We start from the raw sequence: 21,591 nt of genomic DNA, 5'->3' as shown, positions 1-21,591 counted from the left end.
GTAACTTCCACGTTGAGCAATCGCTAATATGAATATTTCTGTTTCCTAACCAGTTCATTTTGGGGTCCTCTTCGCAGTCCGCGTTTCAACTATTTCGATTTCTTTGAGAATAAACTCATCATAGATACCAGGACTAAATTTAGTATATACGCCAGACGCGCGTTTCGTCTACAAAAGACTCATCAAGTGACGCTCGAATCCCAAAAAGTTAAAAATGTCAAATAAAGTACGAAGTTCAAGAGCATTGAGGACCAAAATTCCTAAAAGTTTTGCCAAATTAGAGACAATGATTTCGATTTAATTACTAAAGTTATACAAGTGTTGGGAGTAATTCAGTTTCAGGATAAAAACAATATATGTACATAGCCGAGCTTTTCTCCTGTTTCGTAGCGAGTACAAATAAATTTTATATTTTCCGACAAGGAAAATATATTGTATATTTATTGGCAACCATTAAATGTTACATACAAAATTGATTGATATTTATTGGTGACCGCTAGATTTTACTAACATGACTGTGTCATTGATGTCGTATTGATGTTGATTGGTAACCATTGAATGTTACATGCATGACTGAGCAATGATGACTGATTGATGTTTATTGGTGACCATTAAATGTAACAGACACGACTGTGTCATTGATGACTGATTGATGTTGATTGGTGACCATTGAATGTAACATACATGGATGGGTCATTGATGACTGGTTGATGTTTATTGGTGATCATTCAATGTTACTAGTATGACCTGTTTCATTGATGTGTTTTTGTTGATCAATTATAAAGGAGGTTATTTTCTTATTGGTTGGTATTAGGGACCACTCGATGTTTCAGAGAAGTCTCATTGAAGTTTTACTCGACACCTACTTTTTTATTCTGAAAAATGTCATCTATGTACTAATGGTATATAGTATTACGTATGAATAAAAGGACGATTTAAGTCAAGAGGTCAATGAGATAGCAACCAAGCACCAATAACAAACAGAATATAAGGATCAATTCTTCACATGATTTTATATCTAGTAGACAAGGACGAATTAATTTGTCGATTCTCCATTGACGGCCACCACTTCCTCATGGCCTATATCGTTTTTCTGAAATTTCTGTTCTTCCACCTCGCTATCAACTTCTCTGTTCTTTTGTAATCTCTGTTCCTCTAATTTCATGACCCAAGAATCACAAAACAATGCTAAAGCTCCGATAATCATCCCACAACCAATGACATAAAACGTAACATTGTAAGATCCCGTACTATCTCGTATATAACCTAAAAGAAGAATTAAATATATGCAAATTTAAGAATACTAGTACTTATGACGCATCCCCCTTTTTTATCCTCTCACATAATCGGCATACGTTTGACTCTGACCTGTAAAACGATCAGAAAAAGCTGGAAACATAAAGTATACTAGTGACAATGCAATACAATGACACATAGTGAAAATATGAAAATACAGCTGTATACTAGTATCTGATACAATGAGGTACCTTCCCCTTGACTACATGTGTACAACTAGAAAGGGGGGATTTTTTTAATTTTTTTTTATCAAAGTTCCATCAGTATATATGTGCGAAGGAAATCAGAAACCCATTGATTTGTGTTTGTTGCCTTGCATGTATTTCTGGAATATTTTTTTTAATCCTTTCTTTTTAAAATAATCAACTCTGATGGTAGAGCAATTTAAACAAAGTTATAGGACATTAATGTTGTATCAAATTGTGTTTCACTGCTTACATGTTCAGTTATATATAAAAACCATTTCCGATGGTTTCAGCTTATGTAATTTCAAAGGTTTTTTTCTAATTTATTTTTCTCCTGACTACTTTTTATTTGATTGAACGTTATGATTTTTGGACTAAATATAACAAAGTCATGACTGTGTCAAAAGAGTTTAGAATATTAGTAAATAAATAATCCAAATAACTAGGAAATAATTAAAACATACCCATTAATGGTGCCATGATCGATATTGATATGCCGTGCACAAGTATCAATAAAGAAAGTGCAGAAGGTAAATTATCGGCGCCGACGCTGTCTACCAATAATAAAGGAACAAATGGAAAGTAAATAGAACCAAACAGTCCGTTCACAACGCAGAACATTGCAAAACTGGTAAAATTAGTAAAGAAACTGTTGAACATAGTTACGGTACCAGTTATTAATAAAGTAATTCCTAAAATATTCGTTCTTTTGATTTTCTTAGAATCTGAAATCCAAGCAATTGAGAATCTAGCCACAACATCACATGCTCCAAATAGCATAACAATGATAGCTATTTCTTCGTCTGAAGTATTGTTTTCACGGGCAAACGGAGGAATGTATGTAATGGTCAAACCACAACTGAAAATACAAAAGTATGCTACAAATAATACGAGTTGAAGTTTATGGTTTTTCAAAAGTTTGAAATCAATCAAACTTGTTAATGATGTCTTTGTACAACATGTTGCCTTTGACTGTGAGCAACTAGAGACACCAACTTTCTCGTTTATACGCAAGTTGTGTATAGAACATGAGATGCTTCCCGTACTGGTATACAAGTCAAGTGAGCTTCGACATAGTTCGTTGGTCACAATCAGTTTCTTTTCGTTGTAAGATATACCGGAAGTCTCCTTCAGTTGCTTTAAGGTGTCGTTTATTTTGTCGTTTAAAATTTGTGAATTTTTCTCCTGTAAGGAAGAAGATATATTTTGATTTGGTTGGGAACATACATCTTTCGCATCACTATTTGACTTTTTATCACGATTTTCTGTTTTTGGATTTGCCGACTCACTAAACTCGACTTCTTTCTTTGTATATTTAAGAAGCTCTTCTTTTTCATTATTTCCCTCAATCGACCCGGAAGTCTCTACCAATGGTGGCAATGGACGCAAAAGCATTGCAACAATCAAATTGTGAAACAGAATACCTGATACAAAAATCAAGGCGCCCTGAAGTCCATACATATCTATCAGTACTTGTATTATCTTAGGAAATACCAAACTGCCAATGCTTGCTCCTATGTTTGAAATAGTGTTTGCAAAGCCACGCCTTTTATCGAAATAGGAAGACAGAACAACTAATCCAGGACCTAAAGTTAGTGCGCATCCAGTACCTAAAATATCATATTTAAATGATTTCAAAAAAGAAAATAGCATTACTTGAGAAATCATTGTTGTTAAATTGATATTCAGTAATGGTCTTTAACTATAGGGAATCTGGGATATTTATTTTGGCCTTCAGATTATTTTTTATTTTCTCATCGGTTGTGACCAATTATTGGTGCAAAGCCATTGTAAGAGAAGTCTATTTTGAAAACAAGGATGTTTCTCTGGTTTTAATGTTATGTCCAAATAACGTCCCTTTTGTTTTGAATTCGTGACTTTTAAATTTTCATGTGTTTCAAGAGTTGATTTTGATATCGTGAACTTCTATATATCATCTTGTGTCGTAAAGAAAGAAAAAATATTGGCGGCGTATTCTTATGGTCTATACAGACATGCAATAGAAAACAAATTAGGGGTCATACATCAGGAATTTGTTTGCAATACAAAAATATGAAATCATTGATCACAAAACTTACATAAATAACTTTGGATTGGGTTGTTATATCGGAAGGAAAATTATATATTTGGAGGAAATTTGTCATATAATGTATGCGTTAACCTGTTGGTGTCAATCTATGTTTTCATTATTATAAAAATTATAAAATTGTTGAGCTGTTGTATATTTGACAACTAAGACCCCTGTTCACCAAAGTTCAAATGAAGTGTATATAAGTAATTACACGTCGTGGCATTTAACATTGAAAACCAGATGCTCCGCAGGGCGCAGCTTTATACGACCGCAGAGGTTGAACCCTGAATGGTTGGGGAAAGTATGGACACAACATTCAAGCTGGATTCAGCTCTAAATTTGGATTGTGATTAAATAGTTGACACAGCATAGGTTGGTGACACAGAATGAATGTGGTCTAATGAACTTTAAAAAAAATTCGCTATGCTGTTGAATATTAATCCTCTCAAAAAAATGTTTGAAGAAATTTTTTTTTTATTTATGAAATATGAAATGAGAAAAATTGACCCCCCCCCCCCCCCCAATTTTGTTTTCACATCCCCCTTTTCCTTATTCCAAAACTGATCTCAATTCAAATTTCTAATGGAGTTTGCAACAGTAACTGCTCATTTAAATACATCATAAAATATTAAAATGTAAAAAAAGTGCTTTTTATCACTGAATGGTAAAGATTGTTTTAATTTATCAGTTGGTAGTAAAAGTGAAAATACATTGTATATTGTATAAAACAATGATTTAAGTTGATTCAACTACTATTCTGGACAAAGAAAGATAACTCAAATTTTCAAAGAATATTGAAAATATCTTGCTATTGCACAAATATCTATTCTGGACAAAGAAAGATAACTCCAAATAACTGAAAATTGATTGCTATTTCACAATATTGTGCAATAAGATATTTCTTGCTATTGCGCAATACTGTCAATTGAAGATTTCTTGCTATTGAACCATACTGTGCAATTGAAAATTTCTTGCTATTGCACAATACTGTACAATTGAAGATTTCTTGCTATTGCTGAATACTGTTCAATTGAAAATTTCTTGCTATTGCACAATACTTAATATAATAATTTTGAATCCTGTTTGGACCAACTTGAAAACTGGGCCCATAATCAAAAATCTAAGTACATGTTTAGATTCAGCATATCAAAAAAGCCCAAGAATTTAATTTTTGTTAAAATCAAACTTAGTTTAATTTTGGACCCTTTGGACCTTAATGAAGACCAATTTGAAAACGGGACCAAAAATTAAGAATCTACTAACACAGTTAGATTTGGCATATCAAAGAACCCCAATTATTCAATTTTTGATGAAATCAAAAAAAGTTTAATTTTGGACCCCGAACTGGACCAACTTGAAAACTGGACCAATAATCAATAATCTAAGTACACGTTCAGATTCAGCATATCAAAGAACCCCAACGATTCAATTTTTGTTAAAATCAAAATAAGTTTAATTTTGGACCCTTTGGACTTTAATGTGTAGACCTATTTGAAAACGGGACCAAAAATTAAGAATCTACATACACAGTTAGATTCAGCATATCAAAGAACCCCAATTTTTTTAATTTTTGATGAAATCAAACAAAGTTTAATTTTGGACCCTGTGGGCCCCTTATTCCTAAACTGTTGGGACCAAAACTCCAAAAATCAATACCAACCTTCCTTTTGTGGTCATACACCTTGTGTTGAAATTTTATAGATATCTATTCACTTATACTAAAGTTATTGTGCGAAAACCAAGAATAATGCTTATTTGGGCCCTTTTTTGGCCCCTAATTCCTAAACTGTTAGAACCAAAACTCCCAAAATCAATCCCAACCTTTCTTTTGTGGTCATAAACCTTGTGTCAACATTTCATAGGTTTCTATTAACTTAAACTAAAGTTATAGTGCGAAAACCAAGAAAATGCTTATTTAGGCCCTTTTTGGCCCCTAATTCCTAAAATGTTGGGACCAAAACTCCAAAAATCAATCCCAACCTTCCTTTTGTGGTCATAAACCTTGTGTTAAAATTTCATAGATTTCTTTTCACTTTTACTAAAGTTAGAGTGCGAAAACTAAAAGTATTCGGACGACGACGACGACGCCGACGACGCCAACGTGATAGCAATATACGACGAAAATTTTTTCAAAATTTGCGGTCGTATAAAAACTATTCATTAGAATGTTTTCTTGAGGGCTTATAAAATACAGCGTCCTTGAAGATAACGGGTAAATTTTATAAAATTCTAATGGGAAAGGAAATATATAATCACCAGTTTTCCAATTGTTTTGGCCATGATAAAGAACTTACCAAACAAAACACTTTGCGACAGAATTAGAAATGCTACGTCTGGAGCAAAAGCGTTCAGTAGATATCCAGCAGGAACTAAAATTGAACCAATCATGACTAACTTTCGTGGGCCAAGTAATTTTGTTCCGTAAGAAAGTATGAACAACGCTGAAAATATTCGATTAAAACACCATACAATGTAGGTTTGAAAAATGTTATTGCTTAAATTTCGAAGATTAACAAACTACTGGTTATTTGTACTTAAGTATTTGAAATTAAGTGCATTTTTTCATGTAATTTTTGACACAAGGAAAACAATTCAACACTTAGATCCTGAAGATTATAATGCTTTTATAAACAATATAGAAATGGTTACACTTTTCAATAAAACTTGAGAAACATAAAACTACCCAACTTATAGAGTTAGATTATAATAGTTTATTTCTGTATATATTGGTATATATGATAATTATTATGTTGACCTATCAATTATACATTGTTTCGATTATAGTCGCTGAGTGTATGGTCCACTTTTTTATTTTCGTATTCTGTGTTTCAGATATTTTCAGTCAATTTTGAAAAATATTTTAGCATATATTTCTTCTTTCAACGTCTTCTTGTTGTTCTATAATGGCAAATTACTTGCAAATTTCGATGGTCTAACCCTTTGATGCGATAAAAAAAAATTGCGACGTTTCCATTGGCTGGAATGATGATGAGCAACGGTAATTTTGAACGACTTTTTCTTGAGGGAAGCGGTTTGCTTATTTCCTATTTTCGTTAAGTTATGTAACAACAGAAAATGCCTTCTTATTACATAACTCTTTAGTCGTATTATTTTCAAATCACACATCGAACTATATTAAAGGTTTTTAAAAGCATCTTTAATATGCCGTATATTGTTTGTTTGTTTCAAGTTTGTTTGTTTGTTAGGCTAAGAGCATAAAAAGTCTACCAGCAAGCAGAAGCAAACAAAGGAAAATATGTGTTTGACATAATTATCTAATAACTTTCAAATCACACTGAGGTACTGTAGGCCTAGACACTTGTGATTTTATTGTATATTAAAACAAAGAACTTACACGAAAGGCTGAACATTGCTGTCTGTAAAGCTATAACTCCTGAAATCAGCGAAGCGCTTGTCTTGTAAACGATTATGAACTGGATAAAGAACAGTCCAAAAGATTTGGAGATACCAACATTTAGGAATAGCTGTAAGAATATGGCTGCAATACATATATCAACAGTGAAACAAAAAATATTATGCGTTACTGTTTTCTAAGAATACACGTAATTTGTTCTCGACACAAATATAAGTTGGTTGATAATATAGGGAATCACTGAAGCATGACTTGAGTCCCCCCCCTTTAGGTCAGTCAGTGTCCCCCCTTATGAAAAGTTCTGGATCCGCCACTAACTCAAGATGCCAAAAAAATATCATGAAAAAAAACCTTTGTTAGTAAAACCTGAATATTCCAAATGAACCTTTTAATTTCTTTTGGGTTTTTTGAGTGTTTTTTAATATTTGGTTGCGGTCTTATCGACATATACAACATTTCTCATCAAATCAAATTATATATCCGAAACTGAGAATAATTGACCGAACCACACCTACCCCAAACAAAATCAATAAAACAACCACACGAAATAAAAACTCAACACATTGCTATAATGCACGTGATCAGATGGCTCTTACACATAGAGCTACAAAAAAGCATTTGATTTTTTATATCGTTCTAATGGAGAAATCGGACAGTCAAAGATGCTGAGTTTTGTTGAGATATGAATACTACCTGATTGATTCGACCAATTAAAATGATCAAATATGTGTGTTATCATCGGTTCTTTTTTTAATTTTCACCATTGATTTGTAACAAACTTACCACACATAACAACCCATGCCCAACCTCGGTCTACTGGTCGTTGGTATTCAGTCTGTTTGACGACAGTCATTTTCTTCTAAAGAAAAAAAAAAATTGTAAAGCAAATTAAAAATCTTTATATTTTGCACACTATCTCCTACTTCTAAGTAAAACTTGTTATAGTACATACTTTTCGATTACAAGAGAATACACTGTCAGCTAGATTTAAAACTTCCAGATCAAGGAATGGTTGGGCGTCCGCTCCGCAAATATTTTTAATTACGCCACATTATGTTTGTTTATGTCCATAGTTTCCTGTAATCCAGTGGTTATCGTTTGTTGCTGGATCTCATATGTGTTTTTCGTTTATTATTTCTTACATTAATCAGAGTTAGTTCTTTCAATTGATTTTTTTTACACATTTTTCATGACTTGACCTTTGACCTTGCTAGGCGGTATAGGTTTTGCTCATTATTGAAGGCTTTTTTATATGGTTTTCTATATATATTCCCTAGCTTATTCGTCATTTAGTCTCCAGTGAAAAATTGTATCATTGGCAATCATACCACATCGTTTTACTTTCATAAACGTAGAAATAGTTTTGATTTTTTTAATGTACCTTTGAAATTTCAAAGTTCATCATGCCTCTTATAAAACAAAACAAAAAATGATACACACAGCATCTGTTTCACGATTAGTGATCGTTATTGAAAGTTAGGAATGCCAGAACAATAATGAGTTGGGAGGTTGAATAACTAAAAGGGTTTTTTAATAAACCAAAATCGTCGCAGCACCATTCAACTGGAATTTTAATTCCTAAATGATAATTCACGAAGAAGCGTATTAATACAGTTGGTTTCAAGGTTTTCAATCTGCATACTTGATTTTAAAAAATCTATGGTTTTATGGTTTAATTTAGAAATTAGACGATGTGGCATGCCTGTCAATAAAACAACTCTCCAACCTAGTCACAATGTGTGAAAAGTAAACAATTTCGTCTTAGATGCATGATTTTTTTTTATTAATGGTCAGTGGCTTTGAACTAGTTGTCAGTAACTGCAAGTATGCTAATATCAGTAATTAGTGTCTTTTTTGTTGTTGGGATATAGAAGTACCCGGCCACGTCCACTCTCTGTTTTTGTTAGATGTATTTATAGTTGTATCCATCTGATGAGTTAAGCCTGTTTCACCTGATTTATTTGTTCTTATGTTGTACTGTTACACCACTGTTCAAGGTTAGAGGGAGAGTTGGGATTCCGCTAACATGTTTAACCCCGCCACAATCTGTATGTATGTGCCTATCCCAAGTCAGGAGCCTGAAATTCAGTGTCTGTCGTTTGTTGATGTGTAACATATTTGTTTTTTGTTTATTTTTACATAAATCAGCCTTTAGTTTTTCCGTTTGAATTGTTTTACATTTGTCATTTCGGATTCTTTTATAGCGGACTATGCGGTATTGACTTTGCTCATTGTTGAAGCTCGTACGGTGAACTATAGTTGTTAGGTTCCCGACTTAGGACAGGTGCATACAAATGTAGTGGGTTTAAACGTTTTAACAAGCATCAACCTTCCTCCTTACCATGCTAACCTAAAATAGTAGTGTAACATTACATCATATATAATAAAGTTGCCTTTTAATTTGAATTAAATTGTTTTATTAGTTAATAAACTATGAGAACTATGAGGTGTGCGTTCAAATGAGTAACAAACAATTGGTCATATCATATGATATATTTTTATTATTACAAATTACTAACTTTTATATTTGCTTTGATATTTTATATAAATCAATTAAATCAAAATCAATCATATAATGTAACTTGTTTAAAAGTTAACCTATTTCTAATTAACTTTACATTATGTTTGAAAATTTATATTGTAATTATTCCGCTCATCTTGGGCGCCATGATTGGCAAATAAAATATTTGTTTCAACGGGTTGTTTGTTTGTTTTGTGTTTTGTAATTTAGGCATTCATATCCCCTAACAATGGAATACTTTTGGCGACAACGGCTGACACAGTTTTGGTTCTTCTTCATCAGAAAAAAATTAAAAACAAAAACGGAATTTTTGTTTGTTTTATGACTTATTTTGAAAAGTTATCTGTTTTACAACATATCAAAGAAAAAGACACAAAGCCAAAATATTGGACGAGTAATGATGATTTATCACTTACGCAAGAATTGGATCATTATTTACTAGATACATTCAATTTGGCATGTAGACTTACGTTTTCAGTTTTCTGCAGATTCGCATCTTGGAAAACTTGCTAATAAATCTCCAATATTCTGAACTTACAATTTTTCCGTACAAATGTCCTGTTTGCTGTTCCTGGTGTTATTAGGTGTAACGAATCAATATAGTAACATAGGTATGATTAAACTAACCTGTAATTCAAGTGTTCAGCACATTCGGCTAAGTCTCGGTATTTATCATAAATTGTCTGAACAAACTTAATAGGCATTCTATTATTTCACAACACCATGACAGAACAATATTTATGACCTACAAATATGACAGATTTAAAAACCACCGAAAAGTCTATATCTCTTTGTATTATCTCATATATTACTATTCTGGTTGTCGAGATTACAATTTTAACAGGACTTCGTACTATATACTAGATTTATCCCGTTTGATGTATTTTGTTTTGATATTGTGCTACTGTACTTTCTGGAATGGAAGGTGTCCTCAGGTTACAGCCCTTTTTATTCGTAGTAATGTCGAGAAGTTAAATCCTATTTTGGGTAACAGCCGAATGCATATGAACCTAAACTCCTAAATCATCTGTATACTTATATTTGATTATAAAGTAATCTATACTATCACTTAAACATGAATCTGTCGTAGGGTATACACATTCCTTAAACGATGAACAGATGCACTGTTAAAAAAGCTGTTGAATTGGTACATGTATGTTACATTCACAATACTTTTTCTTTAATTAACCAACCTCACTTGAATATAATGAAATACCAAAGTTTGTTCAGACAATTTATGATAAAAGCCGAGACTTAGTCGAAGGTGCTGAACACTTGCATTACAGGTTAGTTTAATCATACCTATGTTTCTATATTGATTCGTAACACCTTATAACACCAAGAACAACAAACAATACATACGTACTGAAAACATGTAAGTTCAGAATATCGAAGTTTTATTATCAAGTTGATCATGATACGAATCTGCAGAAAACAACTTGATAATAAAACTTCGATATTCTGAACTTACATGTTTTCAGTACGTATGTATTGTTTGTTGTTCTTGGTGTTATAAGGTGTTACGAATCAATATAGAAACATAGGTATGATTAAACTAACCTGTAATGCAAGTGTTCAGCACCTTCGCCTAAGTCTCGGCTTTTATCATAAATTGTCTGAACAAACTTTGGTATTTCATTATTTCACAACACCGTGATAGAACGATATTTATGACCTACATACAAATATATCAGATAAAAAACCCACCGAAATCTAGGTCTCTTTGTATTATGTCATATAATTCTATTCTGGTTGTCGAGATTACAATATTTACAGGTCCACTAGATTTATCCCGTTATATGTATTTTGTTTAGATTTTATGCTGCTGTACTATCTGGTATGGAAGGTTGCAGCCCTTTTTATTCGTTTTGTTCAACAAAAATGAGTTCAGTTTTTCAAAATTTGTAGCTTACTACAAATTTAAATTCTGTCATACAAAATTATCTTTCAGTAGACAAAAGTTACTTTTGTCATGGCAAAATTCATTTTTGTAAAACAGACTTTACCTCTGTAACCTAATTTGAAAATTGGGCGACAAAAGTCAATTTTGTATGCAAATTAGTTTAGTTTGTATTCAAATCAAGACACCATCTTATTAACCTTCGAAGACTGTCAACGGTCATGTAACACGTTATAAACATAAATGTAGACATCAATAGTTAGCGAACTCGTGCAATTTAATTGTTCTATGTCTGTTTTATTTCATATTATTATATAGGATAAAAATATATGTGAATCATCGTTTAACCTGTACAAGAAAACGTTTTTATTGGTCGAATCAGTCAATTCGATGGGGTGCCGAATGGGACTTGAACGTTTTGTAATCAAAATCAATTTTGTGTACATAAAATTCAATTCTGTCATAACAAAATCATGTTTGTATTACAAAACTATGTGATACAGACTTCGTTTTATGAGAACTTCAATTTGTGATGACAAAATTCATTTTTGTAGACAAAACTCATTTTGTCATGACAAAATTCAATTTTGCGTGACAAAAATTCAATTTTGTCAAATGGATTATTAAATATAAACTTATTTGCATACAAAATTGACCTTTGTTACCTGATATGGAAATTAAAACACAAAAATGATTTTATGACAGAATTAAATTTTGTGTACACAAAATGATTTTGATTAGAAAAAGTTGAAGTCCCATCGGCGCCCCGTAGTACATGTATGTTACATACACGTTTCTTAATATCAACAACCACACTTGAAAAATTCTTACCACGATTCTGAGATATGAGTTTTAACAGTGCAGCGTTAACATAGTTTGCATTCTATAGATATAATACCAGTACTTTAGAATTTCAAGCAAGACCGTGCATTCAGTGGTACGAAATCTCGTCGCGATATAACCTTTTTGTGTTCATGCGGCGTAAAGCAAACAGCAATCAATCAATCAATCAATCAATTAGGCGCGTTCAGGTGTTCAGTTATCAAAACCGGTAAAAAAATGTCAACGTTGAAAGTAAAAAAAGGGTAAATCCTAAATTTACTGATTCGATCCATAAAAAAGTTTTTTTATACAGGTTAAACGATGATTCACTTATATTGTTATCCTATATCATAATATGAAATCAAACAGACATAGAAAAATTAAATTGCACGAGTTCGCTAACTGTTGATGTCTACATTTATGTTTATAACGTGTTACATGACCGTCGACAGTCTTCGGAGGTCACATCACTGGTTAATAAGATAGTGTCTAGATTTGAACACAAACAAAAAACTCATAGATAAGAAAACATTCAAGTCAAAATTTGTAAAAGTAAACCATTACAGGTTAAAGTATGGTCTTCAACATGGAGCATTGGCTCACACCGAACAGCAAGCTAAAAAGGGCCTCACAAAAATGACTAGTTTTAAACCATTAAAACGGGAAAAACAACGGTCTAATCTATATAAAAAATTAGAAATGAGAAACACTTCTGAACCACATCAACAAACGACAACTTCTGAACATAATGCATACTATCGAGCCCATGTATTACATTAAGTAAAATTGAGAATAGAAATAGGAAATGTTTCAAAAAGACAGCAACCCTACCAAATAAGTAGTTTATTTTGGACTTTTTATGACTTTGATATACGTTTTAGAAAGTGTATATAATAAATCAAATATGAGAATTTGAGTAAAATCGGTGAACATGAATTTGGCAGCTAATGCCCCTTTAAAATTAATAGCATTGACGAGAGGCTGTTTTGTTTTTCATCTTTTGAGTTCGAGAATTCAACTTTCCATTAAATAATACAGTTTATTTAAAGCTATCTTTTAATTTGATTCAAAATACAGCACACATATATCTGCTAACTTAAGTATAATATATAACATGTATAAATAGTATAGATATAACTTAGCAAACAAACAAATTGTTTGATGAACACTGAACTTAGACCAAATAAAAAAAATATGTGTGTTTCCTATTACCCTACCCTTCCTATTTTTAAGCTAAAAAATAGCCTACCCTAAAGGTTTTTTTTTGCATTTTTCAATAATCACCGTTAAAGTCAGAATGTCCCTCCCATAGACCCCATGTAAAAATATGGTTAAATACAAAAAATAATCCTTACCTACCTACCCTATTTTTTTCAAAGCTGTAATAGAAAAGACACATATTATTTTTTTTGGCTTTATAATTATTAAAATAAGTAATATAAGTATCGCATGGCTGATAAATGCAACACTGAAAATAAAAGTCATGATGTACAAACATTTCAAAATATATAAATATATGACGAACCAGTACACTATATAATAAAACAGAAATTCTTTGGAAATTTCTTGTCAGACCTTTGCCTTCCAAATTAATTGTTATGTCATGTACACTTAGTCTAATATTATGCTATTGCTGATTGGTCAGTCTTGATTGTCTCAGACAAACATCGTTGTTGTCGTCTCAATTCCATTTTCTTGGCTATTGGTAAACCGAACAACAATAGTAGCGCCGACAATAAATTACCAACTCCCATTATATAGAACGATCCGGTGTACGATCCTGTACTGTCTCTTATGTAACCTTAAATATAATTTAAACGCACTCAACTCAAGTAAGTAAATCAAATTTTGAAAAATATTCCTAAAACAAAATTTATTTAAGATGAACTATATTTTGTTTATATTTAGGTTTTCATAATCCGATGCTGATTTCAAACTAAATAAACGATCGATTGAACATCCTTTACACAATTATATTCAGGAATGGTTGATGCAAGAGAGAAATATTAACCTGTCCTTCACCTCCGATTTTAGTGGATGTTTTGCAGGAAATTTCTTCTCTAGGTTTTGTTTCCTTCTTTTTCATGTTTATATGATCGAAGATGTCCAAATGTTGAAAATTGAAACACTGTGAACATATCGAAATTGCCAGGTTATGGGGCACCTATATTAACTTCGTTTTTGTAGGGTTACTCAGTCTTTAGTTTTTATGCCCCACCTACGATAGAAGAGGGCATTGTGTTTTCTGGTCTGTGCGTCCGTTCGTTCGTTCGTTCGTCTGTCCCGTTTCAGGTTAAAGATTTTGGTCAAGGTAATTTTTGATTTTTGATGAAGTTGAAATCCAATCAAATTGAAACTTAGTACACATGTTCTTTATGATATGATCTTTCTAATTTTAATGCCAAATTAGAGTTTTTACCCCAATTTCACGGTCCACTGAAGATAGAAAATGAAAGTTCGAGTGGGGCACCCGTGTACCTGGTACACATTCTTGTTGATGAATTATTTTGTAGACCGATGTTTTTTTCTTGTGTTTTACATTTTCTTCTATGATTTTGTCGGTCTTCGACTTTTTTTAGTCTTCCTTCGGTATCTTCTTCATCCTCTATGTTGATAAATATACTTAATAGTTTCTCATCTATACGATACTATGAATAAAGTGTTCAATGGTTTGATAAAACTATCAAATTTACTGTTTCAATTAAATGCTACCTGCAGATTTCAATGTATTTTTACTGGTGGTTTAATTCTAGTTGCAAGTTATTTATATTGCCATGAAGACAAATGACCAGCACTGTTATTTTCAAATTACGCTCGAGATATCCATTGAACTATTCAATAGCATTGTAGAGATAAATATGGCATGACGTTCTATCAACATTGTGTTTCACGTATAGCTCTGTATTTTTTGTATCTGATTTCTTCTAGGATTTCTTAAATATAAAACAGAGGATTAATTTAAAAAATATAGACGTAAACTAAACGTTTAAAGATTTCTGAATAAAAGCTGATCTAACTTTTTACTTCGAAAAAGTGAAAGACAATTAGGTACAAGAGTCAAGCAAAGACGGGAAGTAGTACAATACGGTAGATAATGCATAACAGCTTTTTGAGTATTCGTAGAAACGTCTTACCTAAAATCGGCGCCATTGCTGATGTTGAAACTCCGTGAACCTGTAGTACAAATGCCAAAGCAGTTGACAAATTCTTTGGACCTACAGCATCAACCAGTAAAAGTGCTACCACGGAATTATACAGTCCACCAAATAATCCATAAACAACACAATATGCTATAAATGTGTGGAAATCATGAATAAAAGAATTACACATACATGTTACTCCCATTATGATAAGTGATGCTGATATAATAGAACTTAGTTTGACTCTTTTGGAGTCGAGAATTAAAGCAACTCCAAACCTTCCAAAAAAGTCACATGTGCCAATAATGGTCACTAAGTATGAAATTTCTCTGCCTGAAATTCCACAGTCTCGTGCATATGGTGGAATATATGCCAATTGCAGTCTAGCACTAAAAATTGCGAGAAAACCTAAAAGATACAATAGCTTCAAATGATGATTTCGTAAAATCTTGAAATTTATAACACTCAAGATGTACTTAGAAAAACAAGTTTCGGTTTCATCATCTTCTGTTTCTCTTTTAGGAATTTCCACATTTTTTGCAAGGAAAACACTTTGCACAGAGGAAGACACATCCGCTAAACTGCCATAAATGGCCGACAAATTCGCAAACTTAGATGCATCAGCTGACTTTGGACTCCCGGTTTCAGGAGGAACCGTCGAAACACGATATTCATGTAAGTTTTCTGAAAACGTCCTCTTCCTGTAATGAGTATTCGGAGGTGGAAGTTCAATCAAAAGTTTTTCGTTTTCTTTGTTTTCTTTTTCTGATTTGTTAAGTTTACGTCTTACATCGTCAGCAGAAAAATACATGTCTTCTTGATTCAGGTTAATTTCAATGTGGTTTCCATTTTTAGACTCATCATCCTCTTCTACCTTTACTTCCAAATTCAATCTATCTTGTGGAACAGTGTTTGTCAATGGTCTTAATAATGCAGCAAAAACAACAATATTTAAAAGCATCCCAGAAACTACAATTTGAGCACCTTGTAGTCCATACGTTTCTAAAAGAGCCTGTATAATCAATGGAAGCAAAAGTCCTCCTAGACTACCACCCGAGTTTGCTAAACTGTTCGCTAGACCTCTTCTTTTGTCAAAATATGAATTGAGTACTACTAAAGAAGGCCCGGCTGATGCAGCGTGGCCAATACCTGAATATAAAACATATTTAAGTAAAATGGTAGAATATACTGCAGTTGCATAATGTTTTCAGAAAGGGTGAACAGTGTTTAAATAATAATCTTGAAGGCCCCTAATAATATAGTTTTACAATACATATTAATAAAGTACCAAAAAAATAAAACACTAGTCCTGATATTATTTTACATCAAGTTGCCTGATGTATGCTTTAGTCAAAACATTTTCTAATTCTTTACAAATTCTTTTTGTGATAGGAAAACTGTAGATAACATGATCATTATTGAAATTGAGCAAAATTTTCATTTAAAATAAAGTTGACTGTGACATATACTAGTTCTATATCATAACAAAATTAGTTCAATTGATAATTTCTGAAGCAATATAAAAGTGTTTTTGCAAAACAAGAATCGAACCGAGGAAAGGAAAAATCTTACCATTATTGATCTCAATTATGCTGAATTTGTATAGATGTTAGAAGATTATTCTTTATTAAAGAAAAATCCAAGTATGGTTATTACCTACAGCTTCCCATGTAAAATTAAAAAGAAGATGTGGTATGATTGCCAATGAGACAACTCCCCACACGGGACCAAATGACATAGAATTAACAACTATAGATCACCGTGCAAAGCTTGTACCGCATAGTCAAACAGCTACAAAAGGCCCCAAAATCACAAATGTAAAACGAGAATACTAACAGCCCATCGTTTAAACCAATATTTACTTACCAAATAATACTCCTTGTGACAGAAGTAAGAATTGTACATTTGGTGCAAATGCATTTAGGAAATATCCCGCTGCCATAAGAACAGACCCAAGTATTATTATAGGTCGGAAAGTAAAGAATCTATTTCCAAAGGTCAGTATCAAGAATGCTGAAATGAAATTAAAATATATATATATATATGTATGCTTTTTTAAACCCCAACACTGTAATGCTTCAAAATTGGTGAAATATTTGGTTCAAAATTCTACGCAATAACTTATTAATTATGTTATTCATAGCTTGAGTTTTAACATATTCTAAATTTACAAGGGTAAAAAAAAATCAGTACATGTATATGAATCGTATATGATTACAAGTATAAAAATGCATTTTCAGCCAAAATACAGTTCCTAATTCTATTGCATTACTGGCATTCAAATGTTTAGGTTTGAGAGTTTCCGATAAAGCTAAATCCAGGAAAGCACTAATCTAAACAATTGACCTAGTCGTCATATGATTCCCCAAACCTCTATGTTCACTAGTCTGACCTCCATGAGACCATAACAGCGTGGACAATACATATGTTCACTAGTCTGACCTCCATGAGACCATAACAGCGTGGAAAATACCTATGTTCACTAGTCTGACCTCCATGAGACCATAACAGCGTGGAAAATACCTATGTTCACTAGTCTGACCTCCATGAGACCATAACAGCGTGGCAAATACCTATGTTCACTAGTCTGACCTCCATGAGACCATACTAACAGCGTGGACAATACCATTTCTTGGCGCTCTCAGGTATCATTGACTCAGTCAGATTAGGTAGTGAGGTCGTAATCAACAAACTCTTTACACTGTACCGAAAAGAAAAGTTTAAAATATTCCAGGAATTGTTGTAAATCACAATGAACATTAAAATGGCATCGCTTAGAAAAAATAGTTTCAGTACTAAATAATACTTACAAGACACGCTATACACAATTTGTTGTGTTGAAATTACAACAGATACCGTTGATGCATTACTTTCGAAGGCTTCAATGTATTCTACGAAAAACATCCCAAATGTTTTGTCTATGCCAATCACCATGAATGCTCTTAGAAAACATGCTGAAATAATTGGAAATGACAGTAAGAAGAAAAAAAAGTTTGGATAGAGTTTTTTATTTATACATAATATTTACTTCAATTGAAATATTCGGATACTTATACAATGTAATATATCTTAGATTGTTCAGATTTATAGTCTTTTTTTGATAAGGTTAATCATATAATAACTATTTATATATATATATTAATTCTATATCTATCAATAAAATTAAAAGGAGAAATGATAAAAATAATGTAGCCGAAAAGCACCTAGCAATACAGCTACCTTTTTATAAATTGTTGAATATTTCATGGGATTTTTGTCTCTTATGCATTCATCTCACGTCCATTTGTCCTATTTTTCAATAATGTATTTTCCTTTTTAGTCGACTGTAAATGAGTGTGATAAAAAGAACAATAAAGAGATTCAATTGCAACGTTCATCTAATCGTTATGGTTATACAGATTAAGTGGACGAATAAACCGTCTCATGGTTAGTTTAACAGAGGAAATAAGTAATACTTAAATTGGTTGAAAATCTTGAAAGTTCATACGCACATTTGTGTATAAGAAAGTGAGAGTTTCGCTTACCCTGAACCCACCACTCTATAATATATTTATATTGGAGAGTTCTGTTTGTTATTTTTTTTTATCATTAATTATCTTGTCACTCAAAGTTGCTATACATGTCCGCTTTCATGCTGCGCACTTAAATTAACAAAATTGTCAAAAATAAAATATATCAAGCAAACAATACAGAACAAAATTAAAATAAACTACTAGTACAGGTATATATTAAAAATAGATGTTGACCTATAGTATTTGCATCAGTCCTTGAACATAGTATAGTTATGTCGAAAATGAAAGGAGAAATGTGAAACATAAAATCGGACACTTTTAATACATTTACAATGATGAAATTAACCGAGAAAAAATAAAATAAAATCTGACTTTCACCAAAGACGTATGGTACCATGATAGTATTTGTCTCAAGTGGTTTTCTTACACGTGATCGATTTCTGTTTCAAATCTGTCATTACAAAGAATTTTTACTATACCTGCTAATACAATCCAAGCCCAACCTCTATCCACAGATCCTTTCATTCTCTTTTTAAGGTTTTCTGCAGACTGTATTTCTCACGTCCAAGTTACATAAGTTCTTCCTTCATTTTCACATGAACAGTTAGCGTGCAAAGTATTTTTCCATGATTAGTAAAGAATGTTTGTGGTGTTATATAGAATCTTTGTCTCTAACGAGATGTTTAGGAACCGGTATCAGTAGTATTTCGTTTGTTGATAACGATAAAATGACATTGGAATGTTCAAACTGACAATCTCTGAGCTGACAATAAATACTCAGACTGATGAAAAATTATGTTACATAGTGATTACATAACGACAATGTATTTCATCAGGAAATAACGATCGATTTTTGCTGAAATAGCAACAAGATAGCAATAATCATCAGATTTATCCTTGCATATAGAATCATATTCAAAACAGTGTGGCTGTGGACATTGATTGACGACCTAAATTATCCCATTGCCTGGGACAGATTAGGTGAACGTATGTCTGTATAGACCACTGCTCACTACTTACTTATTATAGAATTTAAACCGTGGGGTCATCAAAGGTTCTTAATGTCTTTAATAATAAAATAATTCGAAAAATTAATCAGGAATAACCTTTATATTTTGATTTATATTATTGATGTAAATCAAAACATCGTGGTATTCCTGATTATTTATTCGAATAACTTTATTTGTGTGTTGAGAACCTTTGGTGACCCCACAGTTTAACAAAATGCCATGGCGTTTTCAGTTTGTTTTAGATTTATGAGTTTGACTGTCCCTTTGGTATCTTTCGTCCCTCTTTCCTCTCCTTTAAGTGTCATTAAAAAGAACATAGTGAACAGTGGTCGTTACAGACAAACATTCACACAATCTGTCCCAGTCAATGGGATAATTTAGGTTGTCAATCAATAGCCACAGCCACCCTGTTTTGAATATGATTCTATATATAATGGTTTTTGCAATCCTCCTTGGAGTGACGTTAAAGTTTTATATATATAACTGTTAAAGTTCAATGATACTAATTTGAAAATAAAGGTATTAAAATGATATTATATAATATTTTGCCGATAAAATTTCTCGATAATATTGTCTTCTATTCAACACGCCGCCCATTGTTGTTCGTTTCTGACATGAATCAAACGTCACTCAAAAACGAAAAGGAAAGAAGCAGTATTTTTTTATACGACCGCAAAAATTGAATTTTTTTTTTTTGGTCGTATATTAGTATCACGTTGGCGTCGTCGTCTGCGTCGTCGTCGTCGTCGTCCGAATACTTTTAGTTTTCGCACTCAAACTTTAGTAAAAGTGAATAGAAATATATGAAATTTTAACACAAGGTTTATGACCACAAAAGGAAGGTTGGGATTGATTTTAATGGTTTTGGTTCCAACAGTTTAGGAATTAGGGGCCAAAAAGGGGCCCAAATAAACATTTTCTTGGTTTTCGCACTATAACTTTAGTTTAAGTAAATAGAAATCTATGAAATTTAAACACAAGGTTTATGACCATAAAAGGAAGGTTGGGTTTGATTTTAGGAGTTTTTGGTCCCAACAGTTTAGGAATAAGGGGTCCAAAGGGTCCAAAATTGAACTTAGTTTGATTTTAACAAAAACTGAATCCTTAGGGTTCTTTGATATGCTGAATCTAAAAATTACTTAGATTTTTTATTATTGGCCCAGTTTTCAAGTTGGTCAAAATCGGGGTCCACAATTAAACTTTGTTTGATTTCATCAAAAATTGAATAATTGGGGTTCTTTGATATGCCAAATCTAACTGTGTATGTAGATTCTTAATTTTTGGTCCTTTTTTCAAATTGGTCTACATTAAAGTCCAAAGGGTCCAAAATTGAACTAAGTTTGATTTTAACAAAAAATGAATTCTTGGGCTTTTTTGATATGCTGAATCTAAACATGTACTTAGATTTTTGGTTATGGGCCCAGTTTTCAAGTTGGTTCAAATCAGGATCCAAAATTATTATATTAAGTATTGTGCAATAGCAAGAAATTTTCAATTGCACAGTATTGTGCAATAGCAAGAAATCTTCAATTGCACAGTATTGCGCAATAGCAAGAAATCTTCAATTGCACACTATTGTGTAATAGCAAATATTTTCAATTTCACAGTATTGCACAATAGCAAGAAATATCTAATTGCACAATATTGTGCAATAGCAAGAAATTTTCAATTGGAGTTATCTTTCTTTTGTCCAGAATAGTAGTTGAATCAACTTAAATCATTGTTTTATACAATATACAATGTATATTCACTTTTACTACC

At 32.2% G+C, this 21,591-nt stretch overlaps 2 protein-coding genes across 4 annotated transcripts; both read right to left on the bottom strand.

Moving 5' to 3' along the window:
- Window positions 1–988: 988 nt before the first annotated feature.
- Window positions 989–11,396, bottom strand: LOC139516805 (monocarboxylate transporter 12-like). 3 transcript variants are annotated; one of them, XM_071307123.1, is made up of 6 exons: window positions 11,007–11,396; window positions 7,709–7,784; window positions 6,908–7,051; window positions 5,847–5,993; window positions 1,946–3,091; window positions 989–1,266 (listed from the first exon to the last, which is right to left on the bottom strand). In XM_071307123.1, the coding sequence occupies exons 2-6, from the start codon at window positions 7,776–7,778 to the stop codon at window positions 1,037–1,039; spliced, it is 1,737 nt and encodes a 578-aa protein (XP_071163224.1). In that variant the 5' UTR covers window positions 7,779–7,784; window positions 11,007–11,396; the 3' UTR covers window positions 989–1,036. The 3 variants fall into 3 exon arrangements, with proteins under 3 accessions (XP_071163224.1, XP_071163225.1, XP_071163226.1); XM_071307124.1 differs by lacking the exon at window positions 11,007–11,396 and adding an exon at window positions 10,074–10,569; XM_071307125.1 differs by lacking the exon at window positions 11,007–11,396 and adding an exon at window positions 9,917–10,036.
- A 1,810-nt stretch (window positions 11,397–13,206) lies between these two features.
- On the bottom strand, window positions 13,207–19,846 carry LOC139516806 (monocarboxylate transporter 12-like). The gene is made up of 5 exons (XM_071307126.1): window positions 19,300–19,846; window positions 18,119–18,262; window positions 17,175–17,321; window positions 15,303–16,457; window positions 13,207–13,969 (listed from the first exon to the last, which is right to left on the bottom strand). Exons 1-5 carry the CDS (start codon window positions 19,343–19,345, stop codon window positions 13,791–13,793), a joined length of 1,671 nt encoding a protein of 556 aa, XP_071163227.1. The 5' UTR covers window positions 19,346–19,846; the 3' UTR covers window positions 13,207–13,790.
- Between the last annotated feature and the right edge of the window lie 1,745 nt (window positions 19,847–21,591).

This window comes from Mytilus edulis, chromosome 3, assembly GCF_963676685.1.
Source record: "Mytilus edulis chromosome 3, xbMytEdul2.2, whole genome shotgun sequence".
In the NCBI taxonomy this organism is placed as follows: domain Eukaryota; kingdom Metazoa; phylum Mollusca; class Bivalvia; order Mytilida; family Mytilidae; genus Mytilus; species Mytilus edulis.
This window is presented reverse-complemented; position numbering and strand designations above follow the sequence as displayed.